Source organism: Oryzias latipes, chromosome 4 (genome assembly GCF_053564925.1).
Source record: "Oryzias latipes strain Hd-rR chromosome 4, Olatipes_Hd-rR_3.1".
NCBI classification, from domain to species: Eukaryota; Metazoa; Chordata; class Actinopteri; order Beloniformes; family Adrianichthyidae; genus Oryzias; species Oryzias latipes.
This window is the reverse complement of record NC_136240.1, coordinates 1,526,627-1,553,171: the sequence shown is the minus strand read 5'-3', so window position 1 is coordinate 1,553,171 and position 26,545 is coordinate 1,526,627. Positions and strand designations below refer to the sequence as shown.

Here is a 26,545-nt window from a genome sequence, read left to right as displayed (position 1 = left end):
CGACAAGGGTCAGCACAGTGGTTGAATCTATCCACAAGAAGATGGCTGTGATTGGCAACGTGAGCTCATCCTCGAGCATTTTGGCAAGCTGTGCTCTGGTTTGGGCAGCGCAGAGCTCCAACATGGGAACTCAATGAAGCAGTTTTGGGGTTACTCTGGAGCGGGCCATCACAAAGGCGATGTGAGTGCGATCATCTTCACAGACCATCCTGAGGTTTGCCACTGCTCCATAAGCCAACTCGGAGACATCACAGAACACATGCAATTCTCGTCTTTCTACTGACGCAGCTTCACCTGCAGGTAGGTATGGACGGCTGAAGACAATCTGAGGTAGGAACTGTAGCTCTGCCTCCCATGTCTTCCACTCCTTCAGGAGGTCAGGTGGTAGCTGGGGGTCATCCCAACCTCTTTGCTTATCCAACAAACACCTGACTAGGATTTTGGCCCTGGTTGCGTAAGGTAAAATGAACCCCAATGGATCATACTGACTAGCAAGTACTCTGTAAATGTTACAGAATGTGGGAGCATCAAACTGGACTGGGCGATGTTTATAACCAAGCATATCAGTGGCGAAGTGCCAACTGAGACCCAGGGTTGATTCAGGACCGTCAGTCCTGTGTTGCTGCTTCATCACCACGGTGATCAAAAATCCCATACCGTTGCAGCTCTAGTAGAAACTTCTTTCAATGGAGTTTCTCAACTGGTCTTCTGGCTTGTGGTAATCCTTTACATGACGCTGCAGTGCATACGTAGCACAACACGGACTGCATGTGGTGCAGAAGGGCAGTACTTTCCATTCATATACTGCTGGTGGTTCATCAAGGTTCAGGTTTTCCAAATTGGGGCCAGGCAGGAGGTATTCACTCAAAGTCTGGCCTCGGTAGCTAAAGGAGCAGTCAAACACTAGTCGCTGCTTACCGTTGTGACTGATGAGGTGATGTGGTATGTACCAAGCCTCCTTTTCTTTTCTCAACTCTGACTCTTCAATTTTGGCAAGACATCCAGCCTGAATTAGTTTATCCATCTCTGCTGAGTAGATCTCGGCCTTTTCTGAGTCCTTCAGGAGTCTTCGCTCAATAGCTCTCAGGCTTGGCTTTGCAGGATCAGGGGTTAAATGCAGGCATGGCATATTTTTCATTATGAGCAGAGGAGTAGCATAACGAGATACTCCACTGGCCTCCACCCTTGTTGTTCTGGCCTCAAGCATCTAAACAGCGAAGTGGTCTTGCTTGGAGCGAGACACTATTTTGTCTGTCCTGAGGGGGATGGTGTCAGTTTACAACAATTTCTCCACATGCTTCATCAGCTCACCTATTTGGGGTGGAATGGATGTCAAGAGGCATTGCTGTGATCCGTTAAACTGACAAACCACACTGGAGGGGCCTTGCAGTGTCCAGCCTAACCTGGTGTGGATTGCAGCTGGTCCGCCAGGTGGTCCCAACCTAACAGCCTCAATAGGAGCGAGAAGGTGTGGATGGTCGCTACCTATTAACAGCAACGGATGGATCTTCTTGAAGGGCTCAATAGATAGTGCTTTCAAGTGCTTGTACTTCTTCTGTAGTGACTCAATCAAGTATGCATGATCAGCTAGATCAATGTGGGAAGCAGTAAAGGCATTCCTGCTCCGGTACTTAGTCTTGGGCTTAGCCTTTGGTGAAATTGTAAAGGATATGCAGGAGCCTCTTAGGTTCTGTACATCTTGCCTGTTTGTGCGTTGAGTCTCTGGGTCACCTTGAAGCCCCAATTGCTGGGCAGCACTAGGTAGAAGCATAGTCCTTTCAGACCCATCATCTAGGATGGAATACGTATCCAGAATCTGACCCTTGTTCCAGATGAGAACTGGACAAACTTTGAGAAGAACACGGCTGTTTGTTGTTGGCCTGTTGAGATATAACACCCCAGTGCATTTCTCACCTCCGTCTTGTGGTTGGCGTGCTGTGGTCTCTGAAGACCTCTTAGAGGGACTTGTGTTGACATCATGGAGAACCTTTAAGTGACGACCTTGGCATAAGCTGCAAAGCATAGGTACAGGAACTTATTTCTAACATAATCATCTGAGTCTTTTGTACGGTGTATGTAATAGCACTTGTGTATTTCAGCTCAGTTCACACATAATTTAAGGAGTGCATAGTCTCAGGTCGGTTAAACGTGGAAAGTAAAACCCCTTACCCCATGCTAGACATCTAACCATGGTCCCACAGGCACAATGTGAAGGCATTGTGATGCTACAGTCACATCAGAATCAGAATCACTTTATTTGCCAAGTACAGTGCATGTACAGGGAATTTTACTTCAGTGACCTGTGCTCTCGTGCAAACTAGCAAGATATAGAAAGTGTGAGGGGTAAGGCAAACAAAAGGATAAATAATAAAAAGAAGGTAGATATAAGGTGGCTGTGTAAATAAATAAATAAACATAACTAAATTGAAAATAAAAATAAAATAAAAAAGGCAAAAAAAATGCAGCAGCAGTAGTTCCAGTTTGGCAGTTTCTGTGATTGTTCAGTGTTATTTAGTGGTCCAGAGTCAGGAGTTCATCGTAGGATTACAAATGTAGACAAAAAAACTTTTCAAGAAACAAATGGCAAACACAGGATTTATTGCTCCTCAAAACACACATACACCTTAAATTTCTGAACATCCATCATTTCTGACCAAAATACTTCACAGACTTTTCTTAACAGAAAGGAGGAAAAAGTTCCATGATTCTCTTCAACTTCACTATCCTCTTGTTCTCTTCTGTCCATCTTTACAACATATGGCAGGGAATATCCTTCTTGAAATTACTGAGTTCTGCACCATCTGGCTGCCTGAATGGTGTCATGCAGTAAGGCATCTTCTTCCTGCATAGAATAGAATAGAATAGAATAGAATAGAAGGGAATAGAATGAAAATGAAAATACAGAAATTACACTAAAAAAAGATCCTGGACATCCCAACTTTTACAATAAATACAATATTATATTACATTTAAAGGGGCATCTCAAAGTAATCCAACAGATAATGAAAGCATGCAGGGAAAAAATATTTACCTTCAATAGTGCCTGATGAAATGGATTAGGAAAGCATTTTTTCAGTGAAGCATCTTCTTCATCCTGAAAGTGGCAGAGGGATTAACAATAGCCTTCAAAGAGGTGCTGAAATGTGTGTCTAAATCAATGACAATGAATGTTCACTATTAAAATTTTAATAAGTCATAACATAGAGTTTTCAGTAAAACATGTAGGAAAGTAAAAAGGTTTTAAAAGTGTGATCATATAAAGAGCACTTATGGTATTGAAAAGCTGGGTATCAGAAGAAGACACCGCCATCTTCTTATTTGCTGCATGTTTTCCTTTGAAGAAATAAATACATAGTAGGTCAGTTTGTGCCAGCACCCAAAAGTGCCTTGAATTCACTCGGCACAAACTGATCACAATTTACACAGATAGCTCACTGAAATCGCATTTGGCCCCCATGCCAACGTACAGAGTGTACAGAAAGTAAAAAAAAAGGTAAATGTTAATAGATTTTCTACACATCCCTATTATCCATTTTACATTTCTGAATGTTATACATATATATACAATACCATATACAATCCTGCCCGTCTTTGTTGCTGTATCATTTTTTTGTCTGCACAATCCTTGTACTTACCCGACCCTTTCTCCAGAGTAGCATAGCTGTATATCAGTTTATTCATGTTAAAACCCTTCGGTTCATATAGCATAAGGGGAAATTTTTTTAATCTAAAACCACTTGTGACTTTAAAACTGCCTTTTAATGAAAAAAATAAATAGAAATAGTAAAAAAGAGGGAAATGCAAGGGAGGACTAGTTCTGATAAGTTGGTGTCTCTTGGTTGAGTTTGTGAGAACACGCTGAAACCTGAATACAGTTTCCACAGTTGAGTGCAGATTTATTTGAACCTATTCTCATCCATTCACATAAGGTCCAGAACTGAGACGCACAGGTGCACATAAATATTTGTTGCTTGTATATGTGTGTGGCCCAAAAGGAAAGAAGTAATACTCCTTAGGATGAAGCTGGAATAAATAATAAAAATAATGTAAACTACTTTTACATGCTTCCACAAAGAAATGAAACCACAAATGAAATGTTAAACCATAAAGCAATTTACGTAGATTCAAACAGCAACAGTAAATGTCACTGTTATTGCTTTACAGATTATTAACAACATTTAAGAATATGCACATGATATGCAACCACTATTCTCCTGCAGGTATAACTAAACATGTAATTATCCAATTAACATTGCTTGTCAATTATATTAGGTTTCAGTGGTTAAATAAAACTGAAACACTAGCTAACCACATTAAAGAAAAGAGAACCATCAGAAAGGAAGAATTTCACAGCAAACATAACAGTGACGCAAGCTGCAACATCCCACTGTACATGGGCTTATTATTCCCTCGTTAGAAAACAATTACTTATGTAAACTTTTGAATACGTTGTTATAGATTTCACGTTAGCTTCAGATCGACGCTGCTTCTTCTCCTTCATTTGCTATGTATGCAGCCTAGGGCAGCGTATTCTTCCGCGCAGGTGTATAGTCCCGTTTAGATTATCGGTCTTTACAACAAATAGAAAAGAAAATCTTGTCGGAATTAAAAGCTGTTGAATTGAATTTAATTCCCCATACACACTTTCCCTTACCTCACTTCCTGTCTGTTTTCTTAATCACTCCAATAAAACTGTAATGTTTCCCTTTATACAAATAGACACATTACATACTGTACACAAAGATTGAGTAATAGCTGTTTATTTGTCAATAAAAGTCTATGGAATTTCAGCTTTTTGGGACCCATGGGTACTTCCTATTTGGATTGCGAGGGGAGAGGGGTTGTTCAGTCCAGTTCTCACTTACTGTCAATGTATTGCACCATTCCAGAATATTTGAGTAAAAAACTGTGATTTATACCACAAATGGTTACTTTTAAAAAATTTAAAGGTTGAAAGGTTTTGGAAAATTCATGCCTGTGGGTAAATAACGCTGTTCATTTAGTCAGCAAGGTCGACTTAGTATTAGCCGTCCTATGGGAAATTCCATTATATGTTAGCATCAAGCTAGCGGACTTGTTTATCAGAAAGGAAAAAGCCTAAAAGATCAATCTCCTCTTTTATGTATTGATTATTGATCTACTAAGCTTTATTTATTTAGATTAATACTGGATTTTATCAACCCAGCCCTATAATTAGGGTCATTTTGGAGCGGAAGTGGTTTGATACACACTTCCATAAATAGCCATCAATAGGGATTCAGATGGGTGGTGGATGCACCTCTAAACAAGATAATGTCCTTAAAACATACTGCCAAGGAATCCAACTTGTGGCTGAAGAAGAAACATTTCAAAGTCATGGAGTGATCCAGCCAGTCTACAGATCTCAGTCTTATAGGAAAGAGGGCTGGGTTGATAAAATCGATTAATCGATCTGAATCGATACAAGCTTAATAAATCAATAATCGCTCCGTAAAATTAGACATTGATTTTGCCTTTTCCGGTGACCTAACACATAACAACAGTAAAGCCAAAGTCCGCTAGCTTGATGCTAATGCATAATGGAATTATCCATAGGATGGCTAATGCTAATGCTCGTTTGACCTAAACATACATTGCTGACTAAATGAACAACTTTATATACTCATAGTCATGAATTTTCCAAAATCTTTTAAGGAAACATTTAAAAAAAAAGCTTTTGTGTTCTAAAACAGCATTTTTTGCTCTATCTTCTGGAATAAATTGTAATGCTTTAGCACTAGCTCCACCTTGTGGCCAATCTGAAATGCCCTCCAGGAGAGGCAGAACATTTATCTTTCATATCAGCTAGTTTAGAGCCTTTACAATGTTATTCATCTCCTCATTTTTGTTGGAGTTTCTTTTGTTTGATAAATTATGTAACACTGTATGGTCTTAACAGTTTCACTGGTTTATTATTTCACTGATAAAATTTACAGTATTATACAGTAACTGTATCAGATTAATATGAATATCTTCAAAACATACATAGATTATTATTGTATTTCTATACAAATATCTCTAAATGTGTAAACCCAGTAAAGTCAAAATAAAATCGAATCGAATGCATCAAAAGAATAGAAAAAATCGTGACTCAAAATAATTCAGGCTATGGTGAATTGAATAAAATCGATTCTTGAAATTTTTGGTGATACCCAGCCCTAATTGGATACGAAGATGAAGATCAGAGCTGCCAAGCAAAAGCCAGCAGATTTCAATGATTTAAAAGTCAAAGAAGAGTGGACCAAAACTTTTCCTGATTTGTGCAGAAACCTGCTCATAAACTTCAAGTACTGTCTGACTTCTATGCTGCTGATAAGGGTTTTGCCACAAAGTACTAAGTCTTTCTGGCAAGAAGGTTCAAATACCTAATTCCCTTCATGAAATGCAAATAAATATATGTATATAAATACTTTAAAGTCAACTTGGATGAAGCCCATCTGCTTCAACATGTAGTTATAGAGTTAGATAAGCTAATTCTCTCTAAGAGTTCTGGTACATTGCCTCTCCGTCCAGGGGAGGATCCCTCCTTTATGTGGACACAACTGAGGTTTCTTCTTTTTTTATGGAATCCCTTTTTTTAAGGAGTTTTTCCTTAAATCTGCAGGGGGATCAAATTAGGGATGGCCAATATATTGGTGCCACTATCAGTATCGGCTGATATTTGCATAATTTGAGTTTATCATATCGGTCCGATATAAAAAAATCTACCGATATACTTCTGACAGTATTCAGCAACACTTTGCTTTTGAAATATATACAGTCCCTGACAAAAGTCTTGTCGCTTATCCATTTTGTAGAAAGAAAAGCGTATAACCTCACTTTTAATGAATCCATTGGTTTTAGAAATGTCGCATATGAAAGCTAAAACGCTCCCAAATTATGTTCAATATACTAAAATAAAATTGCTTTAATGAACAAAGATTGATCATTTAATGAACACAGGTCACATTTTGGCAAGACAAAAGTTTGTTGCCTTGTCATATGATCCACCCAATCCTAGATCACAGCCTCACCTGTGATCAATTACTGATCAATCAATTAGTTGATTGATCAGGCCTTCACATCAACTGCAACTTGACCTCTGACGACATGCCTAAGATTCACCCTGAGACCAAAGCGTTGATTATCAAGAGGCTGAAGACCAGATCCACTGCTGAGGTGGCCGACACCTTTAATGTGTCTCAGCGTCAAGAACAAAGAAGAAAAAGATTTGAAGAGACTGGAGATGTTTTTGACAAGCCCAGGTCCGGCAGACCCCGCAAGACAACTGCTCAGGAGGACCGTTTGTTGGTTCGAAAATTCAAGGCCAGCCCCTTTTCCCCTGCAGCAGAACTCCACCAGGCCTGGTCACTTCAAGTCCCTGTGTCAACCAGAACAGTTTGTAGAATTCTGTCTCAAAGTGGCCTCCATGGTCCAAGCAGTGCCCAGAAACCAGCACTAAACAAAAGGCAATTGAAAAAACGTGTGGCATTTGCCAAGGCCCACAGCCAAAAATAATGGACGCTGGAAAAGTGGCAGAAGGTGGATTTCTCAGATGAGTCTTCAGTTGAATTACATCACAGCCACCGCAAATATTGCAGGAGACCAACTGGAGCCCACATGGACCCAAGAATCACCCAGAAAACAGTTAAATTTGGTGGCGGAAAAATCACGGTCTGGGGTTCCATCCAGTATGGGGTGTGCGAAACATTTGCAGGGTTATTTATTAAATTTTCACATAACTCTGTAGGCGACAAAACTTTTGTCTTGCCAAAATGTGATCTTTCTGTGTTCATTAAATGATCAATCTTTCTTAAGTAAAGCAATTTTATTTTAGTATATTGAACATAATTTGGGAGAGTTTTAGCTTTCATATGCGACATTTCTAAAACCAATGGATTCATTAAAAGTGAGGTTATACGCTTTTCTTTCTTCAAAATGGATAACCGACAAGACTTTTGTCAGGGACTGTACTTGTTCCTAATAGATTGGGAAGCTTATGTTTACAGTCATAGTCAGTATTTGACAGTTTTCTGGGAAATGTAATTTGGATTGGGAACATGTTCTTCTCAATAGATCCCTGGCAATGGTAAGTTTATGGTTTACAGTTATGTCCAATATTCAATAAATGGTTTAAATAATTTCAGATGTATTTGTATGAAAGTTTTAAAGGGATGCTTGTTCCTATGAAATCCTTTGCTGTATGTTTAAAAAGGTCAAGTACAGTGTGATTTTCCGGTAAAAGAAAAGGTGTCCATTTCTGATAAAGAAACAAGAAGGAAATCTGAACTTTGTGTTAATGCAGACACTTAAGTATCGCTGTCGGCAAATATCGGCTATCGGCCACAGTTGCAGACGAAATGTCTGTCATTGGCATTGGCCGAAAAAATCATAACCACTCATCCCTAGATCAAATACTTATTTCTTCCGCTGTAGTTCTGGCTCTGAACTGAACATGAAAGCAGTTTGAATCTCAAGTTCAGAGCTGTAGTTCAAGCCCAACGTTTAATCTTCTGTTAGAATCATCTGGGAGATCCTGAGACACTGACTTTTCCAGCTTTGTTCTTTCTACTTGTGAACTTCCTGTGTGGCCTAGACACTTTTTCTGGTCTTCTCGTGTTGTTTCCTTCACTGTGTCCCACCTTTTCTTGACTTTTAATGTTATTCACTCTGAATCATCCCCTCTGCTCTCTTTTTATGTCAGTTCAACCACTTCAGTCACTTCAAAATGTCCATCCCTCAGTTGTATAGGTCCTCCTGTCTGTCACTTCCAGTGAGTACCTCCCACCCCCTGCTTCTTCTTTGCTAATGTTTGAAAACCTCAAACATCCATGCATTTCCTCCTCTGCCATCCTTTACTGCACGAGGTATGTTTTTATCAATGCAACGTTTTCCACTTAAGGAAAGAGGAATTGAAGAGGCTCTGCCCATCCTCTCATTAACCAGCCCACGGGGAGGAGGGGTCTTTCATGTCTGGTTTCTGACTGTGAAGAGCTGTGCCTGACTGCTGTGACTGCATGTCTTACAAGAGAGACCTAACATGCTGATGGGGCTGGGGGAGGACAAATTTGAAGGGAGGGGAGGCTCTTTACTGACCTGAGATATGTGAGGGACTCCCAGTATGAAAGAACATCTTTGATATACAGTACAGAACAAAAGTTTGGACACACCTTCCCATTCATTTGAATGAGAAGGTGTGTCCAAACTTTTGGTCTGTACTGTATCTCTGCACAGTTTCTGGATGTTTGTGAAGAAAAGCTGCGTTTGTGTGGACGTGGCTGAATGACACATTTAGTCCTTTATATCCTGAACATTCTGTTAACTTTTAACTTTCCTGTTATGTTTTATTTTGAAAGGGTCACGATCAAAGCTCCACCTTGTCACAGCATACAGCTGAGCTGACCCTGCCCAAACACAGCCCTCTCCACAGGGACCTGCTACGCTACGCTAAGCTCATGGAGTGGCTGAAGAACACCCACAGGGAGAAGTATGAGGGCCTGTCAAGGGTCAGTGCAGAAAACCCTTTCAATGACATTCTTCATTCACATAGAATCCAAAATGTGTCATTTAGAACAGTGGTCCCCAGATTTTTCAGGCTGTGGACTGGTTTAATGTCGAACAATATCTTCACGCACTGGCCTTCTTTTAGCCTCTAGTTTCCCTTTACTTTTCAGAATAAAGTTCATCCTCTATAAGTGACAGTGACAACGTGACTGAGACCAAGTGACAAAAACTTTGCAAACCTAAAATGTGCTATCTTATTTATATAATTTGTTTATATAATTTAGAAAGAAAAAGAATCACCTAGCCTTTTTGTAATTGTTTTACAGTGACCATTAACCTTTAGCCAAATTACACTCTTTCTCATTGAAATGTGTGCAAACGGCCTCACATGTCTCTTCAATTGATGATTGGCAAGATTTGTTTTTCTATGGGCGTGGCAATGTTTTTGCTCCCTGGCATTATTACACTGCCAGATGGAGGATGCCAACAATTGATTAGCTTTTATGTAAGTACTCAATCTTGTTGATGATCAAAGTCATCAATTGAAATAATCCCTGTAGAAGTATTAAACTGAAATTCAGATTTTCCATCATTCCTGCAGTATTTTGGCTTGTTTTTGTATTTGGCCATTGTAATTTTTTTATATGTAACATCATTTGTCTTTCTCAGACTTATGTTGATTATATGAGCAGACTATATGAACGAGAAATCAAAGACTTCTTTGAAGTTGCCAAGATAAAGATGGCAGGAACGTCCAAAGAAGCAAAAAACAAGTTTGGTAAGACCTGCTGCCCACCGGGCTGTATTGCTGTTAATGTTATGTGATGTATGAAATCAAAAATCAGTGTAATATTCAAGTTGATTCTTCTTTTTCAATTTGCCTTTTCTGCAACACTTCTCTTGGCTGAATATATTTGACAGAACTTCTTTGGGTTTCTAAAGTGTTTTTGTCTTGTTTTATTTTTCATTTCTGTTTCTTCTTTCCCTTGCACAGGCACTTTACTCGCTCAAATATCATTTTTTAATGTGTAAATTTGACCCTTAGTTGAGCTCTATTTTTTTTTGCAAAATTATAGTACAATGACTATGAAAACCAAGCCATTTGTTTTTCCTGAGCTCCTTCTAAAGCCCCTGCAATGCATGGCAATGCATGTGTTGCGTCTAATATCTGTCTTCCTCTCCTCCATGCTGCATGTTTAAAGCTAACTTGTGTCTGTCTTTGATGCCTGCATTTCTAACTGGCTGTAGCCACGCTTCCGCGGAAAGAGAGCACGCTCAAACAGGAACCAGAAAGTAAGTACAACGCTTGGATCCAGCTGTCAGTTACTCACTGTTTCTCATTCCTTTGCTCAAATTTGTTTTGAAATTTCGTCTTTGCTCTAATACATTGCTGCATAAGTCATTACTTATAACTGTTTTTTTTTTTGTGTTTGATGTAAAGCTGATCATTTCATTTCATTCCACATTAAACACCAAAAAAGCAAACGGTTTACATCAACTTTATTTTGAATTTTTTCAGAACTAAACATGCAGTGACTTAAATTCCTGTGTAGTTTGAATTATGCTCCTGTCATACTGATGCTCATGTTTGATCTCTGCTGTGCCACGTCAGGCCTGCATGGCAGCTCTGGGAAGCTGACGGGTTCCACCTCGAGTCTGAACAAGCTTACAGTGCAGGGCTCCAACAGCCGGCGTTCCCAGTCTTCCTCGCTGCTGGATATGGGCAACATGTCTGCGTCGGATCTGGATGTGGCAGACAGGACCAAGTTTGACAAGGCAACATAGCGTTAAAAGCAGAATTAGAAAATTTTTGTTGTAATCAGAAGAATAAGTGTGGGCTTGTTCGTCTGTGCAGATATTTGAGCAGGTCCTCAGTGAGCTGGAGCCACTGTGTCTGGCAGAGCAGGACTTCATCAGCAAGTTCTTTAAACTTCAGCAGCACCAAACGGTTATGCCCCCTCTTGCACAGGTACATCAGTTATCATATATTACTAAAACAGTTTCAACTAGGGATGTCTAAAGTCGATCATTTGATTGGATATTGGGCCTGATCATGTGGTTTTAGACTCGATCGGAATCTGATCCCGATTAGGGATTAGAATATTTAATTCATATTAGGCTGGGAAGCTGGTCGATTCTTTCTGAAGTCAATCACAATCTCTGTGCTCTTGTCCACACTGAGCAGCAGGTGATTTATTCCAAGCCCATCTCACAAATTCATCCACAAGCTCCCTGTATTCGTTCTCCCGTCCACCTTATATGACACTAGTTTGAGCAGTAAACGCTCAAAATGTTCAGTAAAGTTGGCAAGATATTCACAGATTCAGACTTCCAGGCTCAATAACTTTTTTAATTTATGATTTAAACTGACGGCAAGTGTTCCTATGGATTGGCCTTAACTTAAACAACCTACAAAAGCATTTCAAAAGAGAAAAGATTGGGTTTTTGTTTCTTTTTAATGAGAATTGCTCTCCATTCTGCCGAAAGACAGCAGTAAGACGGCTGCCAAGGGATCGTCTCCAAAGTGCAAGCTCCAGGAAAAAAATAATTAAACAGAAAAATCCCAAATCCTTCAAAAACAACCAAAACTAATAAACAGTTCCATTGATAGGAGCTAGTTATGAAAACTCATCATCTTTTCCATGCTAAATGATTTTGAGAGAAAGTCAAAATTCATTTTAAATTTTTTTTAATGAAGATATGAATCATATCTGATCAAAAATATTTAATAGTTGTGAAGATCTTAAAGCTACAGTCACAAAACCTTCTTACATTACTAAATCTCACCCACTTTAATAAGTTAAATAGTTAACCATTTTTCTAGTTGATTTTTCTTTACTTGATTGTTCACTTTATTTCATATAACTGTTCTGTTTAGGTGTTAGGTTATAAAATAAGGGTAATACAATTAAAAATAGTGGGAAACCTGGATCTGCTTATTAAATTTGTTCATTTTTTTAATGTGTTACAAAAGTATCTGATTTGGACTCAATCGGCAGGTACTCAAAATCAAAGACTCAAAATCGAATTGGGGCCAAAAAAACTTGACCCAGACATCCCTAGTTTCAACTTAATATGTTAATCTGCTTTATTAGAGACTAGGATTTGCCCTCATGTTTATTTGTTGCATCAGCCTGAGACAGAGGAGTTAGACGGAAGCACAGCATCAAGAATCCCCCCACAGAACGATCACAGACACTCATCATCAGAGTCAGTGCTTTCCCTTTGCTACCAACGTCTCTGATGTCAATTTGACCTGCTGTAAAATTTCAACTGTGCTCACAGTACTTGTTCACTTGCTTTTTTGACTGAAGGAAGGACATGGTGCGGCTGATGATGAATAAAATCTTCCAAAGCATTGAGACAGAGCTGAACAGCCTCATCGCTCTGGGCGACAAGATTGACAGCTTCCATTCTCTGTATATGCTGGTGAAGATGAGTCACCATGTGTGGACGGCGGAGAACGTGGACCCTGCCTCTTTTCTCAGCACCACCCTGGGAAACGTGCTGGTCACTGTCAAGAGGAACTTTGACAAATGCATAGTGAGTGGGGTCGACTTATTTTTCTATATTCCTACTGCTTGCATTTTGTTTTACAATAAATTGTTATAAGTTTGAATATGTTCTCATATGCAGCTGGGTCAAATAAGACAGATGGAGGAGGTGAAGATTCCTAAGAAAACCAAAGTGGGCATCCTCCCATTTGTTACAGCTTTTGAAGAGTTTGCAGAGCTTGCTGAGACCATCTTTCGAAACGCAGAGCGCAGAGGCGACCTGGATAAGGCTTATGTCAAGCTGATCAAGGCTGTCTTTGTGAACGGTGAGACCGCTAGTCTGATGCTACTTTCACACCAGGCATGTGACATGCATTCTTGAATGCACTAAATGCGCATTCTTGAATGTGCGTTAACGCAGAACCCCGAAACGCGCATTTACTCGTGTTTACATAGACTTTCCATTGAAAGTGGTTGCTTGAACGTGGATTGCAGAGGACTGCGTGAACATAGCTTTAAACAGACAAAAGCAAGTGAGCTGCAAGTGACATCATGTGGTTCTCTTTTAGTGGAAAAGGTGGCAAATGAGAGCCAGAAGACGCCGCGGGATGTTGTGATGATGGAAAATTTCCACCACATTTTTTCCACTCTGTCCCGTCTGAAGATCTCCTGCTTGGATGCAGAGAAACGAGAGGCAAAGCATAAATACACTGACCATCTGCAGTCCTATGTGATCAACTCGCTGGGCCAACCTCTGGAAAAACTCAACGTATGAAGAATTTTCCTCATCACAGGTTCTGATGGTCAAAAGTGTGTTATCTGAGGGTATCTTTATGGTTGATTTGCAGCATTTCTTTGAGGGGGTTGAATCCCGCGTTGCTCAGGGCGTTCGTGAGGACGAGGTGAGCTACCAGCTGGCATTTAACAAGCAAGAGCTGCGCAAAGTCATCAAAGAGTATCCTGGGAAAGAGGTGAAGAAAGGCCTGGATAACCTTTACAAGAAGGTGGATAAACATCTATGTGAAGAAGAAAGTTTACTCCAGGTCAGAACGCTATGAGATCCAACTTGTAGTTGGCATGTTTTCTCTTCGTGACTCCAAAAGACTTTTTGATTAATTTCATCAGGTGGTGTGGCATTCCATGCAAGATGAGTTCATCCGTCAGTACAAGCACTTTGAGGATTTGATTGGCAGATGCTACCCTGGATCTGGGATCACCATGGAGTTCACCATCCAGGATGTGCTGGAGTACTTCTCCAGCATTGCTCAGTCACATTAGTTTTGCTGCTGTCCATTAATGAGTAACTACTGCCACTCACTGGCTAGAAATACAAGAGCAACTTAAAAACTGGTGCTTTCTTATACAAGCATGAATATTTCATTCTGTCTTTAAAAGAAATTGTAGACTGGACTGTGGTGGAGATACTGCATTTTCTTATCTCGCCTGTTTTTTCCACGTTTAAAAGCTTCTGCTTCACATGAAACTGTTTGTCCCGTTCCTGTATATCACTTAGTATATAATAAATTTTACAAGTGAAGCGTCGCCACTGGATACATGTTTGTTTTAATCGTCAGCAAATCAGCGTGAAAGTTCTGAGTGTATGGGTTGTCACTAACCCGCCCCCGCGGGCAATGCCGAATGACAAAACAAGCGGTTTCCATGCCCTTTTGAATTACATGGTGACGAATGCGAAAACGACGGCGCTCTTTTTAAACCGCTTTACCGCGGAAACACCGAATTCTTCAAACTGGCTGGGAAGTTTACATCGATTCATGAACTGAGGATGGAACTAGTTATCGACGCAGTTAACCTGGATGTTTGAATTGTGGATGGTTTACGTTGCTAGCTAACATTAGCCACCAGAGTGGACACTCGCTTTCTAACAAACAAGGTGAAGGTAACCTGTAAACTTCATTGTGTTTCTCCTTGGTTTAAAAGCAAGTGGCTTTTTAAAAAAAATGCGGTAGCTTATTTACTTATTAAAACAAAAAAACTTTGTTTTTAGGATGTCCACTAGCTTAGTTTGAGGTTTTCGAATGAATCCCGTCTTCTTCATGCAGCCATGAACAGCAGCGCAGAGAGGAAGTTCGTTAATTTACGGAAACGTCTGGATCAGCTGGGCTACCGACAGCCGGTCGGAATCGAGTCCTTGCCTCTGGTGGATAAACTGTTCAGGTGAAGCCCTCTCCTCCATCTGTGTCCATTAACCCCAAGCCACACGTGACGCATGCTCTGTTGTTCAGTGATCTGGTCCACACCACCGAGAGCTTACGCAATGCCAAATCATCAGCTGGAAAGACTGAGGAGGAGAGCAGGAGCGTGGATGCTCTGCTGGAGCCCTACAGAGCGGAGAACGCCAGGGTGGTCCGGGAGAACAACAAGCTGCACCTCGATCTCCTCAAACTAAGGGAGGAGAAGGATCGAGTCACCAGAGGTGAACAGCAGGTCCTCATCCCAACACTGAAACATGACTGCTGGTTTAACTCCTCTCAATCCCATCTTCTCAGAGCTCAAAGCTCACATCAGGAGACTGGACCATGAAACATTGGACCTGAAGTTTCTAAACAACCAGTACGTGCACAAGGTTCGGTGTTTGGAGAAGGATGGTAAGGCCAAAGTGGATCGCATCCAGCAGCTGCAGGAGAAGAACTTGCAGGCTGTTGTGCAGACACCAGGTAACGGACAGCAGCCTGTGGTGCACTGATGTGTTCTGATAGTCATTTCTGACTTTGGTTTCTGGTCTCTCCCCCCACGCCCTCCCAGGAGGGAAGAAGCGCAGCATCCCTTTCAGACGACAGAAAATGCAGGTCGATGAGCTTCTGCCGTTTTCTGGTAGATTAGCCTATCCTGTAATGCAGCCTGATGATCCTTACATAGCCGATTTACTTCAGTTGGCAGATGGAAGGTTTGTTTTATCTGTCAGTTTCTGTTTTTTTCTTTCTTTTTTTCTTCATCTCAACTCGCAGTATTTTTGATATGCAGAATTCACGAACTTCAGGAAGACATCGTCAAACTCAAAGTAGATATGGAAAATGCTCAGGATTGTATAAAACATCTCAACACTCAGGTGAGGACATGATTGCTTATGTTTATCTATGCAATGTTTAACCAGCCTGGATAAAACAATGACTGGGACACAGGTGGAGGAAAGGGACGGAGAGATCAGTCGACTGAATAACGTTCTTCACGGAGGACGTCCACACAACGTCATTTCACTCGAAGCCAGAAACATCAGCAATAACAAGCTGATTGCCCACCTTAACCTTCAGGTGAGCGCCGCTGCAGACTTATTTTAATGATGCTCATATGGTAGAAAATGATGCATCACCGGCATGTACTCCTGTTGTCATGTAGATTGAGTACCTGCAAGAAACCAACAGAAGTCTGGAGGAAAAAATTGAGGGCCTGCTGGAGAAAAAGAAGGATGTCTCAGCAGAAATGGTTAATTTGTCCTTGAAGAACCGGGAGTTATGTGAGGAGCTGACACACATTGACGACCTGGCGAAGCATCTGGAGATGGAGAAGGAAGGGGATTTGGAAACCGCTGACATGGAGCTTCAAGAAGCTAAAGTTAGAAGATTAATACTCACGACTGAACGTTTTTACGTAGGACAATGAAAACCAATGCTTAGTTTTGTTTTCTGTCAACAGGAAGAAATCCAAAGGCAGCAGAAGACCATTGAGGACTTGGAGGAAGTTATTACAAAGACAAGAAGGGTGTGTACTGTATTAGATGAAGAGAAACAGCTTTGTCCTCTATGAAAGAAGAGTTCTTGTTAAAGTGTATTTTCCTGGACTGATGGAGTTCAGGAGCAGTCTGATGGTGAATTTGAAAGAGGCCGTCTCCAAGATGAGCTGGTGGAGCTCAAAGGTCAGAACAAGAAGATGGAGGGACTAGTTAACCTTCTGGAGGGGGAGAAAAGTAAGCTCCAGGACAAAGTGGAGAAGATGATGTCAGCTGGTGAGTAAAAACCTCTTCATGAAGCGTTATCACATCAGCTTGGGATTGTGTATATTTGTCACTCTGTTTCTGATTTTTGGTTAGAAAAAGCGCTGGTTCTGGAGCTGGAGAAAATGCGTGCCAAACATGGCGTCTGTGGTCGAGAGAGCTCCCCATCGCGTTTAGATGCTTTTATCAGGAGTCTAGAGGAGGAGAGGGATTGCTACCGCAGAGAGGCTGAGAATTACCAGCAAGCTAAAAGGGGCAGCGGCCCGGTTTTGAGCCCCAGCCGAAGTCCAGACAGAGGCAGTGCTTCAAGGTCCAGAGGGAATAAGGTAATCCTGCTTCATTCCACACATGATATAGAGGGACAACTGTATCGCGCGCTAAAGGAGAGGGACGAACTTAAGACAGCACTGTTGGACTTTGAGAAGCACATGGAGGACATTCAGAAGGATGTCAAGGTCCTCAGCAACGAGAAAGACCACTTCAAGGCCCTCTTTAAACAAGTGAGTATGACAGATCTGCAGTGTTTAGCACTGAAGGTTTTTATGGCAGATATTTGTTAAAGCTTGTTTTTAAAGTCCCACTCCGATCATCTTTTGATCTATTATCAAATAGTTCCCAATGGTCTTTAAATTAGGATTTTGCTGTTTTTCGCCTGTGTAGTTGTCTAGGACATAGTTTCTATTAGAGCTATCCCGCTGTGCAGTTTAGATCCAGATTCCAGCTAAAATGAGGGAAACAAAGACGTTCAGGGATATGTCTGTCTGCAAGTGGATGCATCAGAATGGAGCAGAGCAGGGAGCTTGTGACCCGCCCAGCATATTTTCTTTGTCACAAATTATCTCTTTTTCAAACAGCATTTTTTCGTCAGCTGCTGATTCACAACGATTTAAAGAAATGCTTAGAAATGCAGTTAAATCTCAATTTTCTTTATACATCATGAGTAAAATGCTACAAGAACATGTTAAAAACACCAAAAACACAATTTTCATTGAAGTGGGTCTTTAAGGCATTCAACCCTAGAAAGGAAGTTTGTGACAATGGTTATTTGAATCCAAATAAGTCAAGTTTCTTTAGACCCATCCTGGTTGTTCTAATGTTAACAAAATCTCTTAAATGTTATTTAATATCGTTCATTTTAAACGACCAACAGTAAGACTCTTCGGTCTCCTTGGCCATGTTAGTAGTTGGAGACTTTAAAGACTTTTTACTGAGCCTGTAGTCGGGCAACTGCGGAGAGGAAAGCTCTATTTAGGGAAAGATTTAAAGTAAGTTCCAACGGAAGCAGAGTAACAGGGACCATATGCTGTGAGTGTTTGCAGTGTGAGAGGAAAGGAAGGAGACAAATTTAAAACTCTGGAACATCCATATTTAGACCAAAGAGACGAGGCTTTAACTGCAACAGTGATACAGTGATCCATCTCTATATTGCTGCACACATTACTGAGTCAAACCTATTATAAAAATGGTTGAACTCATCCGCCTTGGCCACATCACAAGGCACAGTCCATCCCCTCTTCTTAAAGCCAGTAATGGCTCTCAGCCGCTCCATACCCCCCTAGTGTTCTTAAACACTCCCTAGTGTTGTTATTTGGCAATGAAGTGCCAAATAACAACTATAAAGGTTTTTTATGTGCAAAATAAATGGTTGCTCATAGAATTAACCTTTTAAAAACATAAACATTCAAGCATTTTACAAACAAGAATGACAAAATGAAATAAACCAATCACCAATAAAACAACAAGTAGCATCTTGCAGCAGAAGAAAAGAACGCTCACTATCAATGCTAGTGCAGGGCACCAATGGCTATTTCCATGCAAGCCGCAGTGTGTTTTTTTTTTTCCAGAATGAGTGCTAGCAAAGACGGCAGCTTCATATTCTTTGCACACATTGCGGTGGTAAATTTTTAAATGGCTTGTGAGATCTGTAGTGTTAAAGCTTGACTTTTTTTTCCTTTTTGTGCTATCTTTCGAACACGTTTTGTGAGTCGTTGGTCTCAGATACGGTAAAACAGGCGTACACGGGCGAGTGCTGCTCCATGTTGCAGACAGAGCTCTCTAGGCCAGGCGCTGAGAGGTGACGTCACTTATATCCATCCATCTTCCTCCGCTTGTCTGGGACCGGGTCGCGGGGGCTGCAGTCTAAGAAGAGCTGCCCAGACTTCCCTCGCCCCAGCCACTTCCTCCAGCACCAGTTGAGCTGTACTTACAGACCAAAAGTTTGGACACACCTTCTCATTCAAAGAGTTTTCTTTATTTTCATGACTATGAAAATTGTAGATTCACACTGAAGCCATCAAAACTATGAATTAACACATGTGGAATTACCGTACATATATAGAATTTAAAGTGTGAAACGACTAAAAATATGTCATATTGTGGGCTCTTCAAAGTAGCCACCCTTTGATTTGATTACTGCTTTGCACACTCTTGGCATTCTCTGGATGAGCTTTAAGAGGTAGTCACCTGAAATGTTTTTCACTTCCCTGTGAGCATGAAGCTACGAGACTCTAGCTGCTCTGATCAGAGACACGGTTCACCCGTGTGGAGCAGCAGGTTCATTCTAACAGCCACAGATCTTTTTACAAAGTGGGTTGTGGCAAAATCTCTCTGTAAACACTACAAAGAATAATGTCAGACAAAACTTATGAAGGGAAAGAACTTTAGGTTACAAAAGGAAACGTGAAATGAAAATATGTAGAGCCCAAGCAGATCTCCATGCTACGTAGTTTGAGTTTCAGTTGATAGGACCCCGAATGGTTATCGCAGGCCAAATGGTAGTGGTACCTACACCGGCTGCTAAGAGACACATACGGAGGAGGATTGCGGCAAGGGTTTTAGCTTCGTGTTAGCTGCAGGAGAGGGCGCTGAATGTCTGTCGAATATCCAACCTAAAACCAACTTCACCGCAGTGTGCTTTGTTACATTGTGCGCTCCTGTTTGTTACAGTTTCTCAGGACCGTGTAGCAGCATTTTCACCTTCTGCGGACAGGATCCTCCTTCGAACTAGCGGCAGGGGATGTTGCTTTATGAGGGTTGCGCACTCCTGATGATTGTAAACGGTTTCTCAGGACTATGTAGCAGCATTTCCACCTTCTCACACCCTCCTGTGAAAGCCCCGCGGTTCGAAGCCTCTTTTGGACGGAGGGAACACCCTCCCCGCTCCGCTAGTCCGAAGCCGCAGCCGGTCCGAAGCTCCAGGCCGCAGAAGGCGAAAATGCTGCTACGCAGACCTGAGATACCATCATATGAATTTGTGTTTCCAGTGGTGTCCAGACAAATTAAAGGCTGATGTTATTCCCACATATTTACACTCTTGATGCTCATTGGGGCATTGCCCGCACAGAGTTTAATTTCCTCCACGGCTAAATGTTGTTAGCACGTATTAGCCTAATTCTAAACCTTTTTCAGGCTCTTGCAGCAAAGAAAAAGCACTGGCTGCAAGAATTGAAAAAATTATGAGCGAACAGGCCTATAATAATCACAACAGTAATAAAAGCACATTTAGAAGATAATCTCCTGCAGCTTGGTGCTGATTTTGCTATGCGAAGACAGATGCAGCCCCGTCAACAGCTCTGTAACAGATTTCACCATGCTAAACATTTGCTGTTTGTTGGTTTGACCAGCAACACACTGACATCATCGCCCCGCCTCCCCCTTGGAAATGAATTATGTAACACTTTTCGCAGGGTGGATGTGAAAACGAAAATGTTGAAGAAATAATTGAAAAAGCATTTTGGAAGATAGATTTTTATTTTTTATTTTTGATGCAGTTACATTTTGAAAATGAAGAAGCATTTCTGTTAATCCTGTTAATAATTTAATTGTCAAATTACATATTTCTAATTGGATTTTGCTGCACATTAACCAGAGAATTTTTTGTAAAGTGAAATGTCAAATCCTAGTTTCTTTATCATTTCAATGAAGTGACAGAATGAGCGGTGTTGAAAACGAAAAAGCCATTTGGCAGATTGCAATTTCTTTTTAATTTTAAGTAAACAAATGCAGCTTCATTTTGAAAATGAAATGAATGAAAAATGCCCACCCCTGCTTTAGTCTTACAGATGGAGATGCTGTTTGTAACACAGAGAGGAGCCTGATTGTTAAAGAATCTGCCCCCTAAACTAGTCTAGGACATTTTAGAATGACCAGAATTCCTGCAAATAGAATGTTTCATTTGGAAAATCTTAAACAATGAGCTCTTTGAGATCAAACTCGTGTTAAACATGTTTGTGAAAGAACTCTGTAGTGTGATGAGGCAGCAATGAAGAGGAGCTTAAAGTGACTAAATACTGTATGATCACATCTACCTGATTGTCCCCTTGATCATGATTGCACTCCATGATAACTGAAAGTTTCTGTTGGATCAGGCCCAACATGACCTTCAGTTGTCCAGCAGCGTGGACGTGTCCGCCGACGTCCTGAAGCTGCAGGAGGACCTGGAAAAAGCAAAAGTGAAACTGGAACAGTTGACCACTGAGAGGGACGCCCTGATGGAGAGGTTGAAGGTCAGTGCCCAGGCTTCCCTTTTGTCTGTTCTTGTGATTCTGACCTTTCGTAAATGAGTCATGAAGACTGACTGCAGTTTAGTCCAAAACAATTTGGATTTGGACCTGGAATTGATTTACTTTAAGCAATCAAAAAAAAAGTACAAAAGAAGACAAAATAAGTGTACACTCACTGGCAACTTTGTTCAGTACACCTTGCCAGTACCAGATTGGACTCTCCTTTGCCGTCAGAACTGCCTTAATCGTGGTGGCATATATTCAACAAGGTACTGGAAACATTGCTCGGAGAGTTTTGTCCACATTGACATGACAGCATCACACAGTTTTTCTTTTTATTCAACCTTTTAACCAGGTGAAACCCCATTGAGATCAGGATCTCTTTTTCAAGGGTGACCTGACCAAGAAGTCAGCAGCACATGTCGCATGAATAAAGTTACGATATAAAACAAATATTAAACAGAATGATCACTTTAGAATTTTAAAATATAAAATTAAAAGTTAAAAGTGATGTGATTTTAAGTGATTTAAGAAGGGAATATAGGAAAAAGGTCATTTGGACAGTGCAGTTGCTGCAGATTTGCCAGCTACACATCCATGATGCCAATCCCCTGTTCCACCACATCCTAAAGGCGATCTATTGGGCTCAGATCTGGTAATTGCGAAGGCCATTTGAGCCCAGAAAACTCATTGTCATGTTCGAGAAACCAGTCTGAGATGCTTCCAGCTTTATGACATGGCACCTTATCCTGCTGAAAGTAGCTATCAGAAGATGGTCCACTGTGGTCAGAAAGGGATGGACACGGTCAGCAACAATACTCCGGTAGGCTGTGGCTCCGTAAGCATGCACAATTGATACAAAGGAAAGCAAAGTGTTCCAAGAAGATATCCCCCACACCATTACCAGCCTGAACCGGTGATTCAAGGCAGGATGGATCCATGCTTTCTTGTTGTTGACGCTAAGGCTATGACGGTGTGCGATTTTTGATCACAACGGTGATGAACCAGCAGGGGGCGCGGTGTCACGGTTAACCCCCCACTCCCCCCGCCAAACACAAAATCCCCCGGCGGCCGAGTCGCAAATGAATACAATTACAACCCAGTATTTTTTGGTAAAAACTAACTACTACCTATCTAACTAATGAACTAACTGTAAAGTTGTTGTAGAATGACTGTGTATGTGTGTCAGCGCTGCGTGTGTAGGAGGAAGGAGCGTGCACAATTGTGTTGGTGCGTGTTGATTCTTCTGCAGGAGACTGCTCTGGAGCTGCATGCGAGGCTTCACCTGTGCTCTCTGGTACAGACATCTTCTCAGCATATTATATATTGTCCAGTAATAAACGAGACTGCAGACACCTTTCCGGTAGCCATGAAGCCTGACACCCATGAAGAACGCGGGGCAGGAGTGTTGGGTTTAAACAACCTGCAACATCTGAACAATTCAAAAAGGAAAGAAAGACAAACAGACCAAGGTACCTTTTATGAGGAGAACGAACAGAGAATAATACCCAGCAACAATCTCCCTCCGCTCTGGCGCATATTCCTGTCGCCTTCTCTTTTAATAAGTTTGTTGGGTTTCCCTAATTTACATATGCGCTGAGCTCTAAGGAGGGGGAACAAGAAGGCACAGCTGTAGCACGATTAGAAAACAATAATTACGACATGTCTATCTTTTGCAGTCTCCCCACATCATCTTTGGACCTGCAAAAAATTTTCACACGGATAAACTAACACAGAGCGTCCTTCGATTCATTCTAGACACAGCTAACAGGTTCTGAGAAGAATGCTGGAAAAACGCAAATATAATCATTTTCTCCCAAGGGTGTCACCTCTTCCTTCCTGCGAAACAGAGTTGGACACAGAAACTTCTGCAAACAGGATCATATCACCTATATAGCTAGGTGATGCATAAAAAAGCAAATCTGTATTTGTCTATACAGACACGTAACGTAAAATAGTTCCCAAACAAAACATGTAGTGATATCCATCGCACTCTAACAGTGTGCATTCATGTCTGGTGTGTTATGGAGTGAAGGGAGAACAGTAATAAAAGGTTTCCCCCAGAATAACATTGACTGATTCTTTATTAAACTGCTTTGGATTAGAACTGTGACGGTGTGGGATTTTTGAAAATCCTCCGGTGGGCGTCCGTGTCGCGCACTCCAGAACGCACGCAGCTTGTAATGGAAATTAATACAATGGAAATTAATAATTAGAAAGCAGTAAATTTTTCGTATTTACTCGCGAGACGAAAACTTCTGTTGTAGAATGAGAATGTGTATGTGCTGCGGAAACCGTGCGCGTGTGTGTAAGTAGAGGGAGCAAGTGCAGCACAAGAGGGAGTGAAGGAGAACAGTAATAAAAGGTTTCCCCCAGAAGCCCTCGAAGTCCTACACAGGACTAGCAGAAAAAGTAAATTATCAGCAAAGATGAATGTGTTTATTATAGTTCCAATCACGCACCGCGGTGATGACCTCATCGTCGTGGTGATACGGTTATCATCACACCCCTAGTTGACGCCAAATTCTGATCGTACCATCTAAATGTGACAGAAGAAATGGAGACTCATTGCACCAGACAACGTTTTTCCAATCTTCTATGGTCCAGTTTTGGTGAGTCTGTGTGAATTGTAGCCTCAGTTTCCTGTTCTTAGCTGACAGGAGTGACGCCCAGTGTGGTCTTCTGCTGCTGTAGCCCATCTGCCTCAAGGTTAGACATGTTTTGCATTCAGAGATGCCCTTCTGCAGACCTCAGTTGTTTGTAACCAGTGGTTCTTTGAGTTCCTATTGCCTTTCTATTAGCTGGAACCAGTCTGGCCATTCTCCTCTGACCTCTGACATCAACAACGCATTTCCGTCCACAGAACTGCCACTTACTGGAAACTTTCTTTTTTTTCAGACAATTCTCTGAAACCCCTAGAGATGGTTGTGGGTGAAAATCCCAGCAGATTAGCAGTTTCTGAAATCCTCAGACCAGCCCGTCTGGCACCAACGACCATGCCACATTCAGTCATTTCAATCCCTTTTCTTCCCCATTCTGATGCTCAGTTTGAAGTGGAGCAGATCATCTTGACTACAGTGACAGTAAAAGGTAGTTAAACCCTTGCTGACTTACAGTGATGGACAAAATAGTTGGTACCCCTCAGTTAAAAAAAGTCCACAATGCTCACTATACTGACTTGAAATGTTCAAAAGTAACAATAAATTAAAATTTATTGAGAATTAAATAATCAAAATCAGACATTACTTTTGAGTTGTTGATAAACAGAATTATTTAAAACAAACAAACTAATGAAATAGGGCTGGCCAAAAATGAAAGACTCAGAACTAATTGCCCAGGGGGTCATGTTTTTGATTTGATTTGACTTTTTGATTTATTTCAAGCATTGTAGTCAAAGCAATACAGAATTTACACATATTTATCAAACTCATTACAGAAATGATGAAATGCGTAGATTAAAAAGACAGAAAATAAATCAAAACAAAAACGTTACTTAAATCACATTTGCTTAATTAAATACAGTGATCATTAACTGAAGTATAAGTAGAGTTTGATTTATTGCTTGAAAAGGAGTGGGAAGAAGCAAGCTTATATAATCCCCCCCCTACTGAGTTCATTCATTTGATAGTTTTACAGTGTTTTAAATCCGGTTCTGATCAGATAGATTCTCTTCAAGTAACGGAATCCAGTGCCTAGAAATGATTGATGATCTTCAGAAAACATTCATTCATGATTTCAGTAAAAATTAACGGTACCGATATGTAATAATAATTGATTATCATTAGAACACATGATCACATTAAACCATAAATTATTGCTACATATTGCAGATCAAGTAAACAAAATCAATAGCTTATTGATTGTAATTTAAAAATTTCAGTAATCATTATTGCACATTACAATGTAATATTCAGTGGTTGTAATTTAAATATTTTTGAGTATTTCACCACAATCAAGTTCACACATGTATTTGGAATTATTCAAACACCTGTTGATCCTTAACTCCTCTTATCTTTATATCATGAAATCAGAGTTTCTTTATACATCACATGTGTCAAACTCAAGGCCCGGGGGCCAAATGTGGCCCTCCATGTCATTTTATGTGGCCCGCAAGAGCATAAAAGTTTTTACTTTCTTAAAATGAAAAATAAAAATTGGTGTGTATTTATTCATATCTAGGGGGAATTTAACTTAAACTATCAGATTGGGCAACTATACATTAGGACTTAAACACTGTCCATGTAACCTAAACTGACAGAATCAAATTTAAAAGGATTCATGCTAGAGTAACAAGCAAACATTTGTTTTCTATGCAACTGTAATTGTCACTTTAAAAAGTTATAATAAATAAATAATCAGTAATTCAACATGAAGAAGAAGTTACATTTATTTTTCATTACAGTCAGTTACATGTAAAAGTTATATCCGGCCCTTTGAGGACAGCCACTATGCGGATATGGCCCTCTGTGAAAATGAGTTTGACACCCCTGTTATACATTTTCTTGAATATTTGGATATTTGAACATTGTTTGAGCTCATTACTTAACCCGTTCCAAAGTTTAGTGCCACACACCGACACACAGAAACTTTTCTTCATGGTTCTTATCAATTTGATCTTGAAGTGCCTACATCCCCTCAGTTTGTAGCCTCCTTCATTTTCTAAGAACTGTTTTTGGATATCCTAATATATGTTTAGATTTATTGATGAACCCAGGTTTGTCCTTTAACTCGCATAACAGCTGTTTTCAAACCCATAATCAGTCAGTCTGTCTATTTAAAGGGAGACAAATAGTCACGTCGCTGTTTGGTGAAAAGGTGTGTCCTAGGGATTGGGTCCCTCCGGGTCCTGCGGGACCCAACGCAAGTCTCACAGCAGCGGGCGGTTTGAATTGTGCTGCGGGTGGGAGCGGGCGGCAAAAAAAACACCCCACGGGACCAGTGTTGCCAGATTGAGCAGTTTTATCATGAACATATAATAGCGGACTACGTTAGACTGTGCTGCTGTTTTATGTACTGAAGCTCCGTGAACGCACCAGGTAGAGACGCCTAATGGCCTCTGTCATCTAACCTGTTGTTGGGGGTGTGCAACGCCCCGCTTC

At 40.8% G+C, this 26,545-nt stretch overlaps 2 protein-coding genes across 14 annotated transcripts in view; both read left to right on the top strand.

Annotated features, from left to right (window-relative positions):
- Window positions 1–14,537, top strand: part of exoc1 (exocyst complex component 1) — a 34,659-nt gene extending 20,122 nt beyond the window's left edge. For 2 of the 8 annotated variants that reach the window (XM_023953876.2, XM_023953875.2), the window contains 12 exons: window positions 8,702–8,770; window positions 9,354–9,503; window positions 10,171–10,279; window positions 10,750–10,794; window positions 11,114–11,277; window positions 11,357–11,470; window positions 12,635–12,711; window positions 12,816–13,044; window positions 13,138–13,321; window positions 13,565–13,764; window positions 13,844–14,038; window positions 14,121–14,537. In XM_023953876.2, coding sequence (XP_023809644.1) covers window positions 8,702–8,770; window positions 9,354–9,503; window positions 10,171–10,279; window positions 10,750–10,794; window positions 11,114–11,277; window positions 11,357–11,470; window positions 12,635–12,711; window positions 12,816–13,044; window positions 13,138–13,321; window positions 13,565–13,764; window positions 13,844–14,038; window positions 14,121–14,273 — 1,689 coding nt within the window. In that variant the 3' untranslated portion in view covers window positions 14,274–14,537. The remainder of the gene's footprint in view (window positions 1–8,701; window positions 8,771–9,353; window positions 9,504–10,170; window positions 10,280–10,749; window positions 10,795–11,113; window positions 11,278–11,356; window positions 11,471–12,634; window positions 12,712–12,815; window positions 13,045–13,137; window positions 13,322–13,564; window positions 13,765–13,843; window positions 14,039–14,120) is intronic. The other 6 variants (XM_023953879.2, XM_023953878.2, XM_078946467.1 and 3 more) reach the window with 3 other exon arrangements.
- Window positions 14,538–14,543: 6 nt separating this feature from the next.
- Window positions 14,544–26,545, top strand: part of cep135 (centrosomal protein 135) — a 33,162-nt gene continuing 21,160 nt past the window's right edge. For 2 of the 6 annotated variants that reach the window (XM_078946465.1, XM_011473106.4), the window contains exons 1-12: window positions 14,544–14,886; window positions 15,056–15,170; window positions 15,239–15,429; window positions 15,503–15,670; window positions 15,759–15,900; window positions 15,978–16,062; window positions 16,136–16,264; window positions 16,350–16,565; window positions 16,647–16,712; window positions 16,806–16,956; window positions 17,041–17,444; window positions 21,312–21,449. In XM_078946465.1, coding sequence (XP_078802591.1) covers window positions 15,058–15,170; window positions 15,239–15,429; window positions 15,503–15,670; window positions 15,759–15,900; window positions 15,978–16,062; window positions 16,136–16,264; window positions 16,350–16,565; window positions 16,647–16,712; window positions 16,806–16,956; window positions 17,041–17,444; window positions 21,312–21,449 — 1,803 coding nt within the window. In that variant the 5' untranslated portion in view covers window positions 14,544–14,886; window positions 15,056–15,057. Of the gene's footprint in view, window positions 14,893–15,000; window positions 15,171–15,238; window positions 15,430–15,502; window positions 15,671–15,758; window positions 15,901–15,977; window positions 16,063–16,135; window positions 16,265–16,349; window positions 16,566–16,646; window positions 16,713–16,805; window positions 16,957–17,040; window positions 17,445–21,311; window positions 21,450–26,545 lie in introns of all 6 variants that reach the window. The other 4 variants (XM_078946466.1, XM_011473125.4, XM_011473118.4 and 1 more) reach the window with 3 other exon arrangements.